Source organism: Podarcis erhardii, assembly GCF_964252035.2.
Source record: "Podarcis erhardii genome assembly, chromosome: 1".
In the NCBI taxonomy this organism is placed as follows: Eukaryota; Metazoa; Chordata; class Lepidosauria; order Squamata; family Lacertidae; genus Podarcis; species Podarcis erhardii.
The window spans coordinates 35,080,223-35,098,759 of NC_138497.1; the positions used below are offsets into that span (position 1 = coordinate 35,080,223).

At 41.1% G+C, this 18,537-nt stretch overlaps 1 protein-coding gene across 2 annotated transcripts in view; it reads left to right on the forward strand.

Moving 5' to 3' along the window:
* Positions 1-18,102, forward strand: part of EGLN3 (egl-9 family hypoxia inducible factor 3) — a 40,309-nt gene extending 22,207 nt beyond the window's left edge. For both annotated transcript variants that reach the window (XM_081865259.1, XM_081865260.1), the window contains exons 2-5: positions 7,197-7,316; positions 10,113-10,249; positions 12,667-12,740; positions 14,361-18,102. In XM_081865259.1, the coding sequence (XP_081721385.1) occupies positions 7,197-7,316; positions 10,113-10,249; positions 12,667-12,740; positions 14,361-14,398 (369 nt within the window). In that variant the 3' untranslated portion in view covers positions 14,399-18,102. The remainder of the gene's footprint in view (positions 1-7,196; positions 7,317-10,112; positions 10,250-12,666; positions 12,741-14,360) is intronic.
* Positions 18,103-18,537: the final 435 nt, after the last annotated feature.

An 18,537-nucleotide genomic window follows, 5' to 3' on the forward strand; every position in this document is an offset into this window, starting at 1 on the left:
ACCTGTGACGTTAGGAAAACGACACTGGCCAATAGCACAAGGTTGTTGTAAGCACTGCTGAGGTTAAGGGGTTCCACAGAGGATGCTCTGAGGGCAGTCCAAATCCAATTGCTGGATTTATCTTTTAAACCAGGACTGAGGAAACTGTGGCATTTCAGTTCGTACTGGACTCTTATCCACCCCAGTTAACATGGCCACTGTTCAGAATTCTGCCCACTCTCTGGGCCACTCTTCCATGTGCTGTTCATGATGTAGAATGAATGGAAAGCTTTAAACACCTCCTGAAGACCCACCCATCTCTTTATGCAGGTGTTTTCTGGCTCATAAGATTCTTCACACTGTTCTGTTTTATTATTTATTGAAATTGAACTGAATGTTTTCTTGATGGCTTTTCTGGATTCATTGATTGATTGAATTTATATACCGCCTTATACCTGGGGGTCTCAGGGCTGTTCACAGAATAAAATCAAGATATAAAACCACAAAATACATAATAAAAATAAAAATAACAAAACACATTTTAAAAGGGCATAGGATGTTTTTACCAATGCATTTCTTTGTACTTTGAGTTTTAAGTGTTGTATCCATTTTTCTTTTCTGCTTAATTGTCTTACTTTGTTGTATGTTAACCGCTTTGGGATTTTGCATATTAAGTGGTATATAAATTAATAATAATTTAAAAAAACCTATATCAACTCACTGTATATATCTCCTTGTATTCAGCTCTGGAAGAATGTGAGAGGCAAGGGAATGAAAGGGTTTTTTGTGTGTATGTTCTTGTCTGGGGATAGAAGGGTGGGGAGAGGGGAGCTTTCAGCAAGAATCAGAACTGAGAAGCGCTGTATGTTTTCTATGTGCTTTCCCTTCCCTCGACCGCTTCTCTGTGAAGTGTACTCTAGAGAAGTTTGTGTTTGATTGCTGATAGCCTCACGCTCTGCACGTAGCACTGTCATTAAGCCATCATCTAGCTGGCAAGGAGCCAGATCACACACACAGCAGTTTGAGGAAGTCTCCCTGAACCGAAAGAGCTTCCACTGAAACATGTGTGTGTATATAGACATACATATATATTATATATCTATATACACTGATGCACCCGGACTGTTTGCTCTTGCTAATTGGAGGCTGGCTCCTGACTCCCTTCCCTCTCGCACCCTGCGCAGGAAAATAATTAGTTTTCAACAGCCTCTTGCATTGTCGGCTTGTGATGGCATGGCTGCTTTCTGTGTCCAGTTGATCAGTTCTTAAATGGGCACTTCGGGGGGGGGGCAGAAAATGGGAACAACTGCTGCATGCGATTTAAAAAGGGAAAACAAGAAGTTTGAATGTTCAGGAACCTAGGAAGGAGCCTAATGAGAGGACAGGAGGAGTTAGGAGGCTTGCAGATAAATATCCATCACAATATAAGTTGAAGGGTGGAGGGGCAGGAAGGGGCTAAAGAGTAAGACAACACCCTTCTCACAAAAGAAAGATTAATTGTTTTGATAATTAGAGCAGACTGTGAGCAAAAATCACAATTCTGTGGCCTGAGCATTTCTCTCAGCCTTTATCTCCCCCCCCCCCAAAAAAAAGCCTTCAGACTTTTGCTCTGTGATGAAAATGCAAAGTGAGAATACACAGCCACGTTGAGGGGGCAAACTTTTAATTTTTTTATCCATTTATTTTATCCATTTCTAACCCCTGAAATTACATCCCACCCACCCCCAAGCTCGGGACAGGATCCTGCCACCAAGTTAAGAGATGGAGAAGATCTCTGCCCCCCTATCCCACCCCTGCCCTTAAATTCACCTGGAAATGAACCAACGTTTCTCAAGAAAGCCAGTGAGAAAACAGGTCATTTCTCCAGTCAATCCTGAGGCCTAAAAAATGGGGGGGGGCATTCTTTCAGTTTAAACAAAAGCAACAGGGGAAAGTGGAGAAAGTACTTTGGGTTGTTTTTGGGCAGGACAGGGTCTTTCTCAGACACAGATGAGCTTACATTGTTCCATTAACTTTTGTGGTGTTCCATCAGCCTCGAAATGTGTCTTCTGAGGAACGGACGCTCTAGGAAAGTGGTGGACTCTCCTTCATTGGAGGTTTTATAACACAGGTTGGATGGCCCTTTTGTCATGGATACATGAGATTCCTGCATTGCAGGGGGTTGGACTAGATCAAGCATCCCCAACCTGCGGCCCTCCAGATGTTTTGGCCTACAACTCCTATGATCCCTAGCTAACAGGACCAGTGGTCAGGGATGATGGGAACTGTAGTCCAAAACATCTGGAGGGCCGAAGGTTGGGGATGCCTGGACTAGTTGACCCTCTGGGTTCCTTCCAACTATACAATTCTATGATTGTTTAAGCCTTCATCTAGGGGTTGGTGGAAAGTATATAATGTTTCAGCCCTTCTCCACTCACATTATGCTGCCTGAGCTGTCACTTTTTAACATAAGGATTTTTGGGGGTGCGTTATTCTAATCATTTATTCATATACATTTATATATTTAAATATATAGCCTACCTCTTGGTTTTGGATCAGAAAATAGTTATAGTTTCCCATTAAAGTCCCATTGCAAATTCAACAGGAAGTTGTTTTTTTAAAACCCAGTGTAATAGGTGCAAAACCCTACCCCTTAATGACATAAATCCAAAGCCATTTGGAATAGTGTCTTGCAACATTTTTCTAGCTGTGCTGATACAGTTGATTGATAACTCCTAGTAAAAACAGGAAATGTGTGCTTCCCTCTTAAAATCTCAGGGTAGGATGCGTGCCTCCTCCAATTTTATTCCTGCAACAACCCTGTGAGGTAAATTAAACTGAAGAGATAGTGATTGGACCAAAGTTACCCACTAAGCTTCATAAACTTCACAAATATATTTATGGCATAAGCTTTTGAACGCTAGAGTTTGTGTCTGTGGCTTAGTAGTTTTGAACCTGTGTCTCTCAAGGTCCTCTCTAACCACTACACCACCTTGACTCTATGAGGTTTCCAGCTGCTCATCATTAACTGGGCTGCATGTATTATTATTATTATTATTAAGAACCTGATCTCTTGAGAGCAAACAACATGCAAACCATGTTCCAGTAAGGCTAATCCATGCCTCTCAACAGACTCTGACGCATGTATTCCCTTCCTGATTGGCTCCTACACAGGGTTAAAAATGGTTCACGCACTTTACGATGATCCTTGCAGATTTGGATCTCAGTGTGCAATCGCCACACCAGCTGGTTCACTTTGAATGCACCTGTCATCTGTTCGGGGGAACTGAACTTGAGGCCCTCCTCCAACGTGTAATCAGCGCAGCCAAGGTTTAGAGTGCCAAACATCTGTTCAGCTAGCAACCTATGCAGAAACATGTGAACTGGATTTATTATAAACCTATAATTGCTGGTGATTTTATCTTGCTTTTGATTAAAAGCAACATACTGTCTGTTCCATGTTGCAAAACGGCTAGTGTTTCTGTTTTTATGTATATGTGTCTAGAACAAATAAAGCAAGGCATCCACTACCAATTAATTGCCAGTATCTTTTTTATCATTATTTTGCTTTGCTCTCTGTGTTGCAAGCATTCTTCGATGAATTTCGACCAGAATTGGAGAGAGAGGCTTGTGTAACTAAACCACCAATTGAGTTTTTATGTGGCGGTGGGGACGAAAAGAAGGGTGGAAGAGTAGTTTTGCCTGCTGTTTCCTTTCTTGTATTCTAAATCCGAGGGTTTAGAATATGAATCCAATAATATCTCTCTGGGCAGGATTGTATGAAGTATTGTTGAATGGACATGGCACTATGCCAAGATAGTTTCCTTTGTATAGCCAGTGAGCTGTATGCTGCCCTATATTGGCCCAAGATATCCAATGGTGCATATATCAATTTATTCATATTTTCACCAATCAGTACAAGCAGATGAAAACCACTGGGTAAGACAGCCTTTAATATTTGATGTATTACTGTATTTTAATATTTTGTTGGAAGTCGCCCAGAGTGGCTGGGGAAACCTAGCCATATGGGCGGGATTTTATTTATTTATTTATTTATTTATTTATTTATTTATTTATTTATTTATGTTTTTAACCTGTTACCAAACTACTGACAATCAAGTCCTCCAATCTACAAATCTATATTATCTAGTGAGAGAACATTTGGGGTAATGGTTTAGATGGAAATATTATGTGTTTGAAGAAGATAGAGAATACATAACAAGTTGCCTTATGCCAGGTCAGGTTAATTGTATACTAGCTCAGTTTTATCTATGCTGACTGGCAGTGGCTCTTTAGAGGCTCAGGCAAAGGTCTTTCACATCACCTGCCACCTCCGTCTTTTAACTGCAGATGCAAGGCATATCATAGAATCGTAGAGTTTGAAAGTGTACCAAGGGTCATCTAGTCCAATCCCCTGCAATGCAGGAATCTCAGCTAAAGCATCCATGACATATGGCCATCCAACCTCTGCTTGAAAACCTCCAAGGAAGGAGAGTCCACTGCCTCTCCACTGTCGAACAGCTCTTACTGTCAGAAAGCTCTTCCTGATGTTTAGTCCGAATCTTCATTCTTATAACTTGAAGCCATTAGTTCAAGTCCTACACTCTGTAGCAGGAGAAAACAAGCTTGCTCAAGCTCTTAAGATATTTGAAGATGCCTATCCTGTCTCCCCTCAGTTCCCATTTCCATCAACCGTTCCTCATATGGCTAGGTTTCCAGACCCTTGATCATCTTGGTTGCCCTCCTCTGCACACATTCCAGCTAGTCAATATCCTTCTTAAATGGAGGCACCCTGAATTGGACACTGTATTCCAGGTGTGGTCTGACTGACGCAGAATAGAGCAGAACTATAGAACCTGGGAGCACCTTCATGCAGTGCATGCACTCTTCCACTGAGCTATGGTTACTCCCATTGCATCTTACTTCAAAGCTTCCTCACCAGGTTGTGGCACCACCTGCCTCCGACCCAGTGGCTTCCAGGTGAGCAGTGGTGCCCATTCCCCCACAGAGAGGTGAGGTGAGAATTTCCCCTTGTAACTATGGACACCTGCCTCTCCAGATTAGGAGACACTTGGCCTCCAGCAAGTGGTGGTAATTAAGATAATCAGGAATGACAGCCTCCGGCCTCCGATATTGTTCCAGTTGTAAAAGCAGACTGAATGAGTACGTGCCGTGAGGAACCTCCTTTTCCTGCCCACCTGGAACGCAACATGCATTCTCCCTTGTTGTCTTCAGTTGCGCTTTATGGTGGGTGTTTCAACTTTGTTGGTCTGGTAAACTAAGCAAAATGAGGACTAACAGTGTATTAAAAATATTCAGAACAAGAAGTGTAATACAGTATGTTTTGGCCAGTTCTGCAGCTCAGCCTCAGACAGCAGACACATAGACCATGTCAGCGCAGTCTGATAGATTTGGAAAGCTCAGCAAAAGAGCCAAGAGCAACCTCAGGCTGTGGAGTTTTGCTCCCTTCAAGGCGTTTAGATATAAAGCATCCTGAAAAAAGGATACTGTATCACTTGAGCACTTTAAAAGAAAATGAGAGTATATGAGAGAACAGTATGTGATTAAGGTACCTGTAATAAGTGGCTGTGGGGAAGCATTTAGAAACGCTTCTTCGGATAAGGGACATATGCCAAACCTGGGGGCAGATAATGAAAATGGAGATAATCTTTAGAGCATCACCATTACAGCCTGTTTCCTCACAAGAAAACATGGCCTGTTGTTATCCACACCTGGCCAACTCTCAGTCCTGTACTCTGAAACCACAAGCTGAAAGTTCTCAGCTTGAAAGTTCTCCTTGGAAAGTCCCCGTAAAATGAAAGTGAACTATGCAAGTGCTTCTGCACACCTGCCATTCATTTCAGTGGGATTTGTTCAGGAGAACTTCCTAGTGGATTGTGTCGTTTGAAAATCACTTGAATAACTTAGGGCTGAGAACTTGACATTAACACAGAAATATATATACTAAACCCTCTAGTTTCTGTTATCCCCAGTAAAAGCAGCTTTGGAGTAATTTTTGGAGGATAGAGCTATTGGCAGTTACTAGCCTTGAGGGTTGCATTCTACCTCTACTTTGGAGGCAACCTGCCTCTGAATTGCTGGGAATTTCAAGTGGGGAGAGTACTGTTGGACATGAGTACTGCTTTTGGGCTTCCCATAGGCATCTAGTTAGCCACTGTGAGAACAGGAAGCTGGACCAGATTGGTCCTTGGCCTGGTCCAGCAGGACTCTTTATTATGTTCTAATGTGAGTAAGAAAAACTGTATGCATGATAGGCTTCTGCTTCACATTGCCCCTTCATGCCACTTTCCTCCTCTTGCTCTCCTTTAAATGCATCACAATTTTGGCGGTGATGGAAAGGTAGTTGCCGCTGTCAGTACAAGCATTTTCATGGTATGTCTAGTTTGGCCCCTAGAACCCTAGCACTGTAGCACCAGAATGGACTAGAAAGTGACCATACACCAACAACCTGTGCTCACATGGTGCTTGCTCGAATTTTGGGTGGGGTGGGTGTACATGTGCAACATTGGGGCAACCATTCCTACACTAATTCTGCAGAATTTTTAAAATGTATTTTTAAGGTCTCTGCCGGCACTTGATTGACTATTCCTCAGTTTCACCTGCTTCTAATCTCCAGCTTAAAATTATTAACAAATCAGTTGAAATGAGAATGAGTTTCACATTCTTCATCCAGGAGCATTGCTTCTTAAGAGCATTGATTTTACAGGAGAATGGGGTGTGTGCGAATAATCTTGTTAGCACCTACAGAAATCAGTCTGTGATCAGTGGGTGAAAAGCTTGGCATTGTTGTTTGGGTCATGGCAAAAAAGAGTAAATAGAAAGTTTAAGAAAAAAGCGGAAACATTATTTGGGGGGGTTGTTTATTCATTTTTTAATTTAAAAAATCTGCACTTAATTCTATTGGTATCTGCAAATATTTTATCCATTTCTCTTCTACATTATCCCCTTATTGCCATTTTATCTCGTTCATATTGGTTTTCTCATCTCAGTTTTCTCATCCTTTTCATTTCAGTTTGTGTTACGCGCTTTGCTTGCTTCTGTGTCAATTATCATTGATTCCCAGGGTGGGGTATATGTTCCTCTCAACAGTTTTATGGTGAGCCCTCTATTGATGTTTGCTGTTTATGCATTTTAAGTATTTTCTTCAAAAAAAACAATAAAACATCCATGAAGAAAAATCTAACCAATGTTCATTCTCTTTGCATTTCATCGCTTAGGCAATGGTAGCCTGCTACCCTGGAAATGGAACTGGCTATGTGCGTCATGTAGACAATCCCAATGGCGATGGGCGCTGTATCACCTGTATTTACTACCTGAACAAGAACTGGGATTCGAAGGTAAGAAGACGGTGATATTTTGAGAGGCACTCAAAGTTTGCCTTCTGCATTGTACTGCTTTCTTACTCTTTAACACTGTATTGAACTGTGTAGAATGTCTTCAGCCAGGAGTAGCAGGTGAGATGGACAGTGCTGTGGACAGCATTTTTGTTGCCAGGTGGATTCTGTGGTGTAACTTAAGTGCTCTGACATCGCTGACGCACTGCTCCACCCCACCCCAGAATGTGGCAGTGCCACCATTGCCATGAGGTGATGCCAGCTGTGATGCTTCCCCTGCCATCCGCTCCTGGCTTAAGCCAGACTTCCCCAATTTAGCACATCGAGATGTTTCAGATGACAACTTCTCTCAGCCTCATCTGGCACACCTAATGGGAGTTGTAGTCATAAACACCAGGAGGGCTCTAGGTTGGGAAGCAACTGAACCATAACACCATTTTGTTACTGGATACATAACCACTGTTTACAGTGAGCACAGGGAAAACGTGAAGCTAAAATTCATTTCCTTGTTGCATTATTTTTATTTCCATTTGACACACAATTTTTGGAAGGCAAGTAGTTATTTGGAGGTTCTGGGCTGAGGGTTTATAGAGATGGATAATGAAGGTTTTAGCCTGATGAAAACAAAACAACACCACAAAGAAACAAATGTGCTTTTGGCAGCTGAAGCAGATTACATAAAGAATCACAGGATAGTTTGTAGTCCTCTCATCCTTTGAACTATCCCTCCCTCCCATGAAACAACCTTTAAAGAATGCTAAAGGAACAATTGTGCTTATGAGGGATTTTTTTTTTGTCTTGCGCTATGCAGAAGGAGGTTGTGCAAACTTGTATTTTTTCATTATCGGGTAAACCTCGCCCTCCCGTGCCTTAGCCTAAACCTCATAAATAGCAGTGTATTTGCTAACATACCTGTTCAGGGCTTGGAAGCAGTTTGCCATGATGTACCTGAAGAGAAATGAGTTGGCATTGTGCCCTTAGGATCTGTCAAAAACATCAATTTTCAAAGCCCTGAATCTGGGAAAAAAATGTCTTCTACAGTCAATAGCAGTGCCCAGCCCTCGTGACTGACAAGGAAATATTGACAGAATGGCCCAGCTTGCACATCGTGGTAAAACATTGCTGACTTCTATTCTCTTGTCCTGGGAAGAAGCAAAGCACAATCCCTGGCTTAGTTTTGCAGCTGAACTGGGGATTGTGGTTTGTTTGCTGCAAAACTCCAGCTCAGTAATCCAAGAACAAACTCAGCTACTGATTGTGGTTTCTTGGGAACAAAACAAGCCATGATCCCTGATTCGGACATAACACATAGCCAGGCATTCGTGGCTTCAAGGAGTGAAATAGATCATAAAGGTGTGATCGTGGTAAACCATTGATGTGCAAACCAAGCCAGTAAGATCCCAAACCCTCTGAGCAGGGAATAGAAGAACCCGGACTACATTTTCTTAGAACTCTTTTCTGCTTAGAGTTTTGTTTAAATATAAGTAGTATATAAATTGCCCGAGCGAGTGAAATGAGTTGCTACCTCCTGGGGGACTCATTATAACTTGCAAGCTGCCATATTATTAGGACCAATTCCCTAAAATGTTTTTTTTTTAAGTATACACAAAAGCGTCTACAAGTGGCAAACACAAGTATCGCATATGTAGCTTATCAGGAGCTATAATTGGCTGCAATCCCCTATTGAAATGTGTCAACCTGGACTTATTCTGGGAGCTCAGAGGCGACTGGAAAATGCTTCCAAACTCCACTATGGTTTTAAAAGGCCTTAAGGCAGCACAGGTTGGCTGGCAGATTGTGGGACCAGAGACGGCTTTGATGTCTGCGTGGTTAGACTCTTCATCCAAGTGTTGGCATTTCCCAGGAGGAAAATGTACCTGCCGTTTCCATTGATGCTTCCCACACTCCTTGTGAAATAAAACTCTCAACCAAAGTGACAGTCCTGTGGGTGTGCCCCATGGCTTACAGTTGGGCTGCTGTGTAAGTGCCAGTAACAAGCCTGAGAGCAATAAATAAACAGAGGGGAGTGGGGTAAATAAAGTCCCCAGGTTTGGCGTACCAGAGACAAACCAGTGAGGAAACTCTTGCCCCATCTGTGCTATGCATTTAAAGCCGTGTCACATCACTTCGAACAGCCATGGCTCCCCCCGGAGAAAACTGGGAACTGTACTTTGTTAAGGTGCTGAGAGTTGTTAGGAGATGTTGCTTCGCCTCAGAGAGCTACAGTTATCAGAGTGGTTTTGCAACCAATCTCTCTTCTCAGGGAACTCTGTGAATTGTTGCTCTGTGAGGGTCATAGGAGCCTCCTTGGCACTTTTAACAAACTAGATTTTACTTTTACAACAGTGTCCCACGCGGAAGTTTATGGGGATGGGCGGAATCCGAAGAGAAACAACCGTATATGCAAGTGTACACTTTGAAATATTCTCAAGAATCACACCTCGCTTGCAAGCTCCAGCGAACCCGCCAGGAAGCAGCAACCTTTTTTAAGAAAAGAAAAGAAAACCAAACAACACCACAAATGATAAGACAAGCATTCTACAAAAAGAAAGAATAAATAAAGCTGTTTCTTTTCTATCATGTGCCTAAACAGAGGTATACAGTACTTCTGTATTTATCCTGTTGACAGTCAGTCATCATTCCTAAGCCCATTAACAGTGCTTCTCCTCCCAGTAATATTTTTCCTTTTACTTTGCATTGAATCTCCCCCTCTGTTTCTCAAACACTTATGATTCACAACCATACCTTAAATTTTCTTAAGTTTAAAAATGAATCCTCTTCCTTTCTCTCTCTCTCAAGCTACATGGTGGAATTCTACGAATATTCCCGGAGGGCAAGTCCTACGTAGCAGACGTTGAACCTCTGTTCGACAGATTACTTTTTTTCTGGTCAGATCGAAGGAACCCACATGAAGTGCAACCCTCCTATGCAACAAGGTAAAGAAGATGTGAGTTAAAAAACAAAAACAAAACCATTAGATGATACCCAGTTGTGGCATCTGTGAGTGGAATGGACTTCAATTCTGGCACTCAGGCTACCCCTGCCTCTCCCTGTTTCATGTGTGCTCCCCAAATCTGCCCTGGAGGATTGAGGACCCTCCAGAGCAGATTTGGACACAATGTGGAAGAGGAGGAATAGGAAGAGAACATTTGCTCATGTGACAGTGGATTTCATCCATGGATATTTTGCATTTTTATGTCCTTGCTCCCAAGATAGACAGCAGTTGATTGGTTTTAGTTGTTGGATGGGTGCTCTGTTGATGGTGAATGGGTGATGGGTGATGGGTGCTCTGTTGATGGTGAATAAAATCAACTGCGTTGATTTTATGACTGAATTGTGGTTCAGTGGGCTTTATTGGTTTTGTTTATTTTGAATATTGTTTTAATTGTGTATTCTTTTGCACATCACCTAGAGAAATGTTGTTATTCAAGTAATAAATAGTAAATGGGTTCATCTGAGTCATTAGAGGAAGCCCTGATAAGGACTTCCTCTTGCACAACAGGGCTTCCCCCCTTCTCTCCCCCCCTCCACCTGCAGATGGGCTCAGGCGAGGAGGAGAAGAGGAATCATTCCATCTGGCAAGCCAAAATGCTTGCCCTAACACAACAATGCCTTAGTGCAACACTGAGATGTTAGAAGACATCTGAAGGCAGCCCTGTTTAGGGAAGCTTTTAATGTTTAATAGACTATTGTATTTTAATATTCTGTTGAAAGTTGCCCAGGCTTAGCCATTAAAGCTGAATTTTGCTGAAGAAATTAGCAGGGACAAAAATCTGTATCGTTTGTTTGCTTGTTTATTACTAAGAGCATTTGTATGTCACTCTACAATTCCAATTCTCTGGGTGGCATACAGTAAATAAGTGTATAAACAACTTAAATACAACATAAAACATAAGACCATCAAATCAAAAGCAACATAAATTTTAAAAAAGAACAAAATTCACCAGAATCCCAAAATCAAAATAGATTAAAATGGGATTATACTATGAATTATTTAAAAACCATCAAGAAACTGCCTATGAACCATCATAAACACAGTTTTGATTCATTATCTTTATTTTTCACCATAGCTTCTTCTAATGCCATATTTTATGATTGTGAGGAAATGACTTAATGATTTTTCACATTTAGAGTAAATAAAAGCCCTGAATGACGGTGATTTGCATATGCACGGTTTTGTTTAAAGCACTATGCAAATTAATGTTGACCTCTTGGCTCAACATATGATTCCTATTGTGCTTCTGGATGCTGAACATGTTGTCCAACCCTGTTCAAAAAAGAACCTCCAGCTGGCAGATTTTTCTAACCCACCTAGCAAGCACTTCTTTCAAAACAGCCCCATAAAGGTTGAGGTATATAGCAAATGCTTTGTTGACAGTGGCTTTCCATGTAAATCCTGGCTTGGAGGATTGAGACCTAAGTTTAATGAGCCAAAATAAGCACAAACTTAAGGCACCTGCATACACCTGTTTTGTTCCCCACTTTGCGCAAGCAAGCAAGCAAACCAACCAACCAACCAACCAACCAAGAGCCACAATTTGCTGTAGTTTCTGGTTCTGCCCAAACCAGGAAACTCTGGTTAATAGTTTTCATACAAGCCAGGATTTGGAAGCCAACTTTAGACCATATGACTTCATATTCTAGCTTGTTTGGAAGCTATCAACCATAGTTTCCTGATTCTGACGTAAAAGGAAACTATGGCTAGCTGTGGTCCCTGGCTCATTTCATCACTTGTGCAAAAGGAGGGGTGAAGTGGCTGCAGTTAGTTGTCTGAAGCTCCTGTTGACTTGAACCTTTGCCTGCCACCATCCCTTTGCCACTGTTTATGCTGCTGCTGCCATGATTGCTCTCATTGATCTGGGCATGTGTAAAATATTTTTGCTCATGTGGTTCTTTCTGATGGCATTTTTATGTTAGTGACACCTGATGATCTTTGCTTTAGACAGTGTACTAGGTAGCTATAGTCCATTATTTTCATATTTCATAATATTGCCATAAAGAACTTCGAGACAACTTAGGTTACCTGTTGTATGCTGTGTTACTCTCTAGATGTGTCTATAACCAGATGGAGATGAAGGCATAAAAAACAGCTGTATTTGTCTGCCTATTTATATCTGTGTGCCTTGCATGCAAATGAACAGAGTTGTGATGTGCATGCCTAGACTGTCACCTACTGACCAATTTGGCTGCTTATTAATATATTTCTAACACTGACGTGAATCACTGTTTCTGTATTATTATTATTATTATTATTATTATTATTATTATTATTATTTATATGAGAGAAAAGTGCAGTTTTCTCTTCTCTCAGGGTAGCATTTAGAGACTTACATCGATTTCCTCTCCTTTACAGGTATGCCATGACTGTGTGGTATTTTGATGCTGAAGAAAGAGCAGAAGCCAAAAAGAAATTCAGGAATTTAGTTGGTATGTTCATTTATTTACGACATCATCAAATCTGCCACCCATCATATTGTGATATTACAAGCTCCCTAGAATTAATTACATGGAACTCACCTTAGGCCTGATCCAGGAATTCAATTCATATGTGAAAATAGGTTTCTGCCAGAAGATGTACTGTATAGTATGCAGCAGCCTGTCTGCATCCCACAATTTGGGCAATGCAGTCAGAGTATTTATCCCCCATGCAGAAGCGCCTCTGAAACTGTTGCATCTTCAGAATGAGCAGTTTGCTCACAATCTTCGACCGTGCCTGCCTTTCCCTTGATTGACCACTGGACTTTAAATCAGATAATATAAGTTGTTTATAAGTGAGCTTCAAAAGATGCAATGGCCCAGTTCACACGTCACACCAGTCCATAGTTAGAACAAACTATGGTTTAGTGTGAGCAAGCAGCATCTGGCTCATGCCTTATTCCTGCTGCCACAGCTAGACCACACAGAGTTTGGCTTCTCATGTTGCCTGAACTGGGGGTTGTTGGTTTGTTTCCTCCAAACAAACCATGAGTGGAAAGCCAAGAAACCTTGGTTACCACTTGTGGTTTGTTTGGATGAAACAACCCACGAGTCAAGTTCAGATGACACCAACCAAACTCTGGTTTGTTTCCTCTCTAGCAAGGCAGAAGCAGGAGTATGGGAAGGAATGACTCTGGTATGTTTGAGCAAGGTGCACCAGGATGCCACTCCTTCACTTTAAACCATAGGTAGGCAAACTAAGGCCCAGGGGCCGGATCTGGCCCAATTGCCTTCTACATCTGGTCCATGGACAGTCCAGGAATCAGCATGTTTTTACATGAGTAGAATGTACCCTTTTATTTTAAATGCATCTCTGGGTTATTTGTGGGGCTGCCTGTTGTTTTTACATGAGTAGAAGGTGTGCTTTTATTTAAAATGCATCTCTGGGTTATTTGTGGGGCATAGGAATTCGTTCGTCCCCCCTCCAAAGAAATATAGTCCAGCCCCCCACAAGATCTGAGGGACAGTGGACTGGCCCGCTGCTGAAAAAGTTTGCTGACCCCTGCTATAAACCATAGTTTGTTTTAAAATATGGCTTGATATGATGCGGGAACCAGACCAAGATAAGGGAAGTGTAGCTGCTGCTGCTGCTGTTCTGGATGATGTGATCTCATTGTGCCAATGATGTGGAGGGTGGGTGGGAAAATTTGAACCGCAATGACATCACACCACAAATCATCTTAGAAAGAAACATTTGTTGTGAAGGTAGGAAAGAGATGCAGAGAGGGGCAACCATACGTTCCCCAAAACATTTAGTTTCAGCCTACTCGGATTTCTTGTGTTCTCATTGCTGATTTAGCATTTGAGAGATCTTTTTTTAAAAAAATAAAATAAAATAGTACAGTTGTGATAAGCAGCAAGACCAGGGTTTGGTTTTCAAGCATGTGGTGTAGTAGTTAGGACCACGAAATTCTGGGTTCAGATTCCTGCTACTACAAACCCGAACAGTAAGAATGTTGCCATTTTCTCTAGGAAGGATATATAAACTCAGATATTCAGTATGAGTACTGTGTTGGCCCGCCTGCAACATGTATTCTGGCATTTAATCATATATTTGGTCTTTCATTATAGATGCAGGGAAGACAGAAGCAGTTCTCAACGAAGACTGAACAGAGGGATACCCAGCGTAATTCCTTTTAATGATGATTACGGGACTGTTTTGCAAGCAATAAGATCCAAAGATGTGGTCTGTTTCCGGTGATTACTGGACTCTCTTCTTGCAGAAATGCACTAATTTTTTGGGCACTGTCTAGCATTTGCATATTACAGTGATGGTACTCCTGGCAGCTTCCTACCACATCCATTTGGCATAAAGCACCCCTCTTTTCTACCTGCCTTTTAAGTGAAGAACGCCACCAGGTGTTGTTTTTTAGAAAGTGAAGAATATCGCCAAGCCTGGTGCTAGTGACAAGACCAAGTTGGCAATACTGGTAATAAAGATCCTAAGCATTCGAAACTGTTGGGTCTTGATTTGCACTTTATGTACGTTTTTCTAGTTCAATGGGAAGGATCCCTCTCTGGCAGACTGCAGATGGGCAGCAACAGAAACAACCAGGGATGCAAAACGGAACTACAGTACACGTCTGTCAGGAGCCAACTTCATTATGTTCAACGTGGGGCCTTTGATGGGCCACCTTGTCACTTTGCTGCACAGGCTATTGGCTTCACCAGCCTATATAGTTAATCCCCCCCTAAAAGGATAAGCCTCCCACTTCCCATAAAATTGCCTGGATTTTATTCATGTTGCTAAAGCCAAGCAGCAGCAGCAGCGTTCCATTGCTCTGCCTTTTAGAGCCCCAGGACAGAGGTGGAAGCAGTTGAGCAGCTGTCCACTGTTTCCTTTTTCCCCCTCTTCTTTTTCTGAAGTATGAATGATCTGTCTATACACATTTTACGAAGCAGCCACCTCCTACCCAAATTTGTAAACCTTTTTTAAATAAAAAAAAGTTGATGATAAACTGAATGCATATATGCCAAGAATTAACCTAGTCAAGCTTTATTTTTATTCTTTTAAAACTGATCTTCCAACTGCCACAATTTGAATGATGGAAATGTAACTCTGTCTGGTTTTTTTTGACCTACAATTGCATGGCAGGATAGCTGTGGTCAGATACAGAATGCCATCCTGAGTCACTTTACATCTCTGATTTAATTTCTCCTCTAACATTAATGGAGCTCGGATTGTACAATTGAATCTCAAACCTAATCTCTGTTGTTTGTGAGTCTATGAGGAAGTGTGTTCGATACTTCAACCTTTACAGCTCAATCCTAAAATTTGTTGTGCCAGCAAAAAGTGTCAGATGGGACGTATGATACTGTCTGTACTTACGCAATATCATAGCACATTACGTTGCAGGCAGACATGCTATAAAAACGTTTTGGACTAAGGTTCATAGTCTCTGTGGTGCCAAGTCATATCCCCACTGCAGGTCAGATGTTTGTGTATTTTTATTTCAGGGTAGGTTGTGATTTGTGTGGGGAGAAATTACTTGGTCCCAGGTTTTACATTACTGCAGGAAAATATTTCCATCCTGCATTTGAGCCATGAATTGTGCTGAGGCAGGATTAGTAATTACCAAGCACAAGATTTCTTACCCTAGTTTCACTTTTTTTAAGGAGAGAGAAAAGAAAACCTTTTTTATTCTCAGTAACAGAAACCTAGACATTCAGCACTTACCATAGATCATGCGTAGTATGGGAGCAATACAATGGTTATTTCCCTCAAAATCATATTGTTTTCACCAAAGTATGTAACACAAACAACACATGAGTATAAATTCATTCATTTCATTGATACCTATAGCAATGATGTGAACCTTGCTTTGTTCTTCCATATGTATATATTTTCTTCCATGTTCCATATATTTCCACAAACTTAATTGACACAGGCAGTTTGCTTTTTTCTTGTTCATACAAACCAACATTTTCTTCAGTGTTTTCATTTTGTGCTATTACTCTTTATACATTTAAATAAGGAATGACCATTATCATATTCCCAGACAAGCACAATGCTCTCCCAGAACTAAAGCCCATGAACAAGACTAATATTTAAGCATTGCTTAGTCTTAGCACATACCTGTGTGTGTGTGTGATAAATATTAAGCCACTTAACAACACAGCATGTAAAGGCAATATGTTTTGTAGCAAATTAACAGTTGTTTCTTTAAGGGAAAAAAAGGACTCTCTTGCTGCCATATTTGAAGCCTGAATTTTAAGATGCTTCTGAATGAGTCCATGTCCTCAGGTTCCTGTGTGATCAAGATGGTTTTATGCATTTTGGTGGGATTGCTGTGTGACTTCAACACAAAGAGCCTGCTTAATTTCAGAAAGAATTGATCAGCTCAAATTAGACTTCAATAGATAAAGCGTAGAAGCTGATTCATCCCATCTGTGCTAGTGAGTGATAAAACCTCCCCCCTCACAGATAACATAAATAGCTCACATCAGTTGAAAAAGAATTATATTACCACACACTTTTATAAAGCTACTGTCAGTTTCGTTGTTCTGTATGGGACAATGACAATAAAGATTATCGTATTGTCCTCACCACTCATAGATAAGTAACAGCCTGCGTGCTCATCTTTCTTAACTCCTAAGCATCTAAAAACTTGAAAATGCAGGAATACTCAGAACTATGGTTGTAAGTGTGGTAAAGTATTTGAATGTTTTAGTGATGTTATATTTATGCAAAATTTTGGATACTTTTCAGATTATTACAAAAAAATGGGTGAACTGTTTTGAATGGTTCTGAATTCTGTTTCAGCAAACAGTCTAAGTGGTCTATTAAGTAATGGTGGCAGCAGATCAATGAAATAATTGGATCAAGCTAAAAAGTATTGATGGTTGAGTTTTATATGAGTGAAATATTCACTGCTGGTATCTCAACCAAACGGCGCCAATTGGACAGAGGGAACTGGAAGGGGTGTGAAATAATTCCAGTGCCTTTAGTAATAATGAAGTATGATTACTAGACATTTGAGTTTCACCTCAGATGCTCTTACCTGAGGTCAAATACTGCAATTCAGCATTGTGTGGAGTGACAGCATAATACTCCTTATATGAATACATGGTGTGTGCACCATTAAGAGCACAGGATTCCAGCCTTCATTGATTAGTCTAATGGTTGACTCAATTAAAAGCATGCAGCCCAATAATTACCTTTCCAAATCTGTTTCCTTTGCACATCAAACACACCAGGAAAAGTTGCTGTTCAAAGCAATTGTGTTTGCTGTGGAATAAACACTGGGCAAAAATGCCAACTTTCTTAAAAAACAAAAGAACTATTCCTATGAGTAGGCTATTTGTATTTTAAACCTGAATGCCCATTTGTAGACTTCCTGTGCTGAAAGGCTTGTGGTAATCTCATATTCCTTCAGTGTTTCCTTTGCTCCTACGAGGTAGCATCTTCAGGGGAGTGGGGTGGAGAGTCCAGAAAGTGTAGTCTTTAATTTGCATCTCGTACGAATGTTTTGTTCCATACCCACTGATTAGGTAATTTTTGGTATTTTCATCATAATTGATTCCTAATTTTGCTTGCATGAAAATTGTATCCATTTGCTGGCAAATCTCTCTCTCTCTCTGGTTTTCGCTTTTTACACCTGTGACTCACTCCCCAACAATCTCTGGGAGTGCATTTTGGACATACCTTTTGCCAGGCTACATGCTGGTCATCGTTGCTGGCAGGTGGGCCGATTACTGAAACATTCTGTGGTATTTTGCTGTTCTCCCCACATTTTGTGTTCATGTTAATTTAAAAAAGAAAAATGTGGAAAAAAGTGTTTCAGGAGTCAATAAACACTGGGTCATACCATCATACTCTGTACTGACTCAATAATTCATTTCCATATATTCCTATTTTCTACCGAAAATCTGGGAGCATACCTTGGTTTATAATGCTGCAGATTTTATCAGCGTGTGAAGTCTATCATGAATCGTTGTGGCTGGACTTGGGCGCTGAGTCAATAGGGGGCTGCAACAATGATATAGAATGGAAGGCGAGAGGCCGGAGTGTGTGTGTGTGTGTGTGTGTGTGTGTCCCAGTTTTTAATGTTGCACAGGGTGCCGCTGGAATTTGAGACCCCAAGGTCTGCCGCTGGTCCCACCTTGCCATTTTTAATTCTTTCCAACACATTATCAGGCTCTGGCTCCTTCCATTCTGCAATTCAACTACACGTCTCCTCCGTTCAAAAATAAAAATACAAACTCCACTTCACAGAATCACAGACTTGTAGGATTAGAGGGAACTATG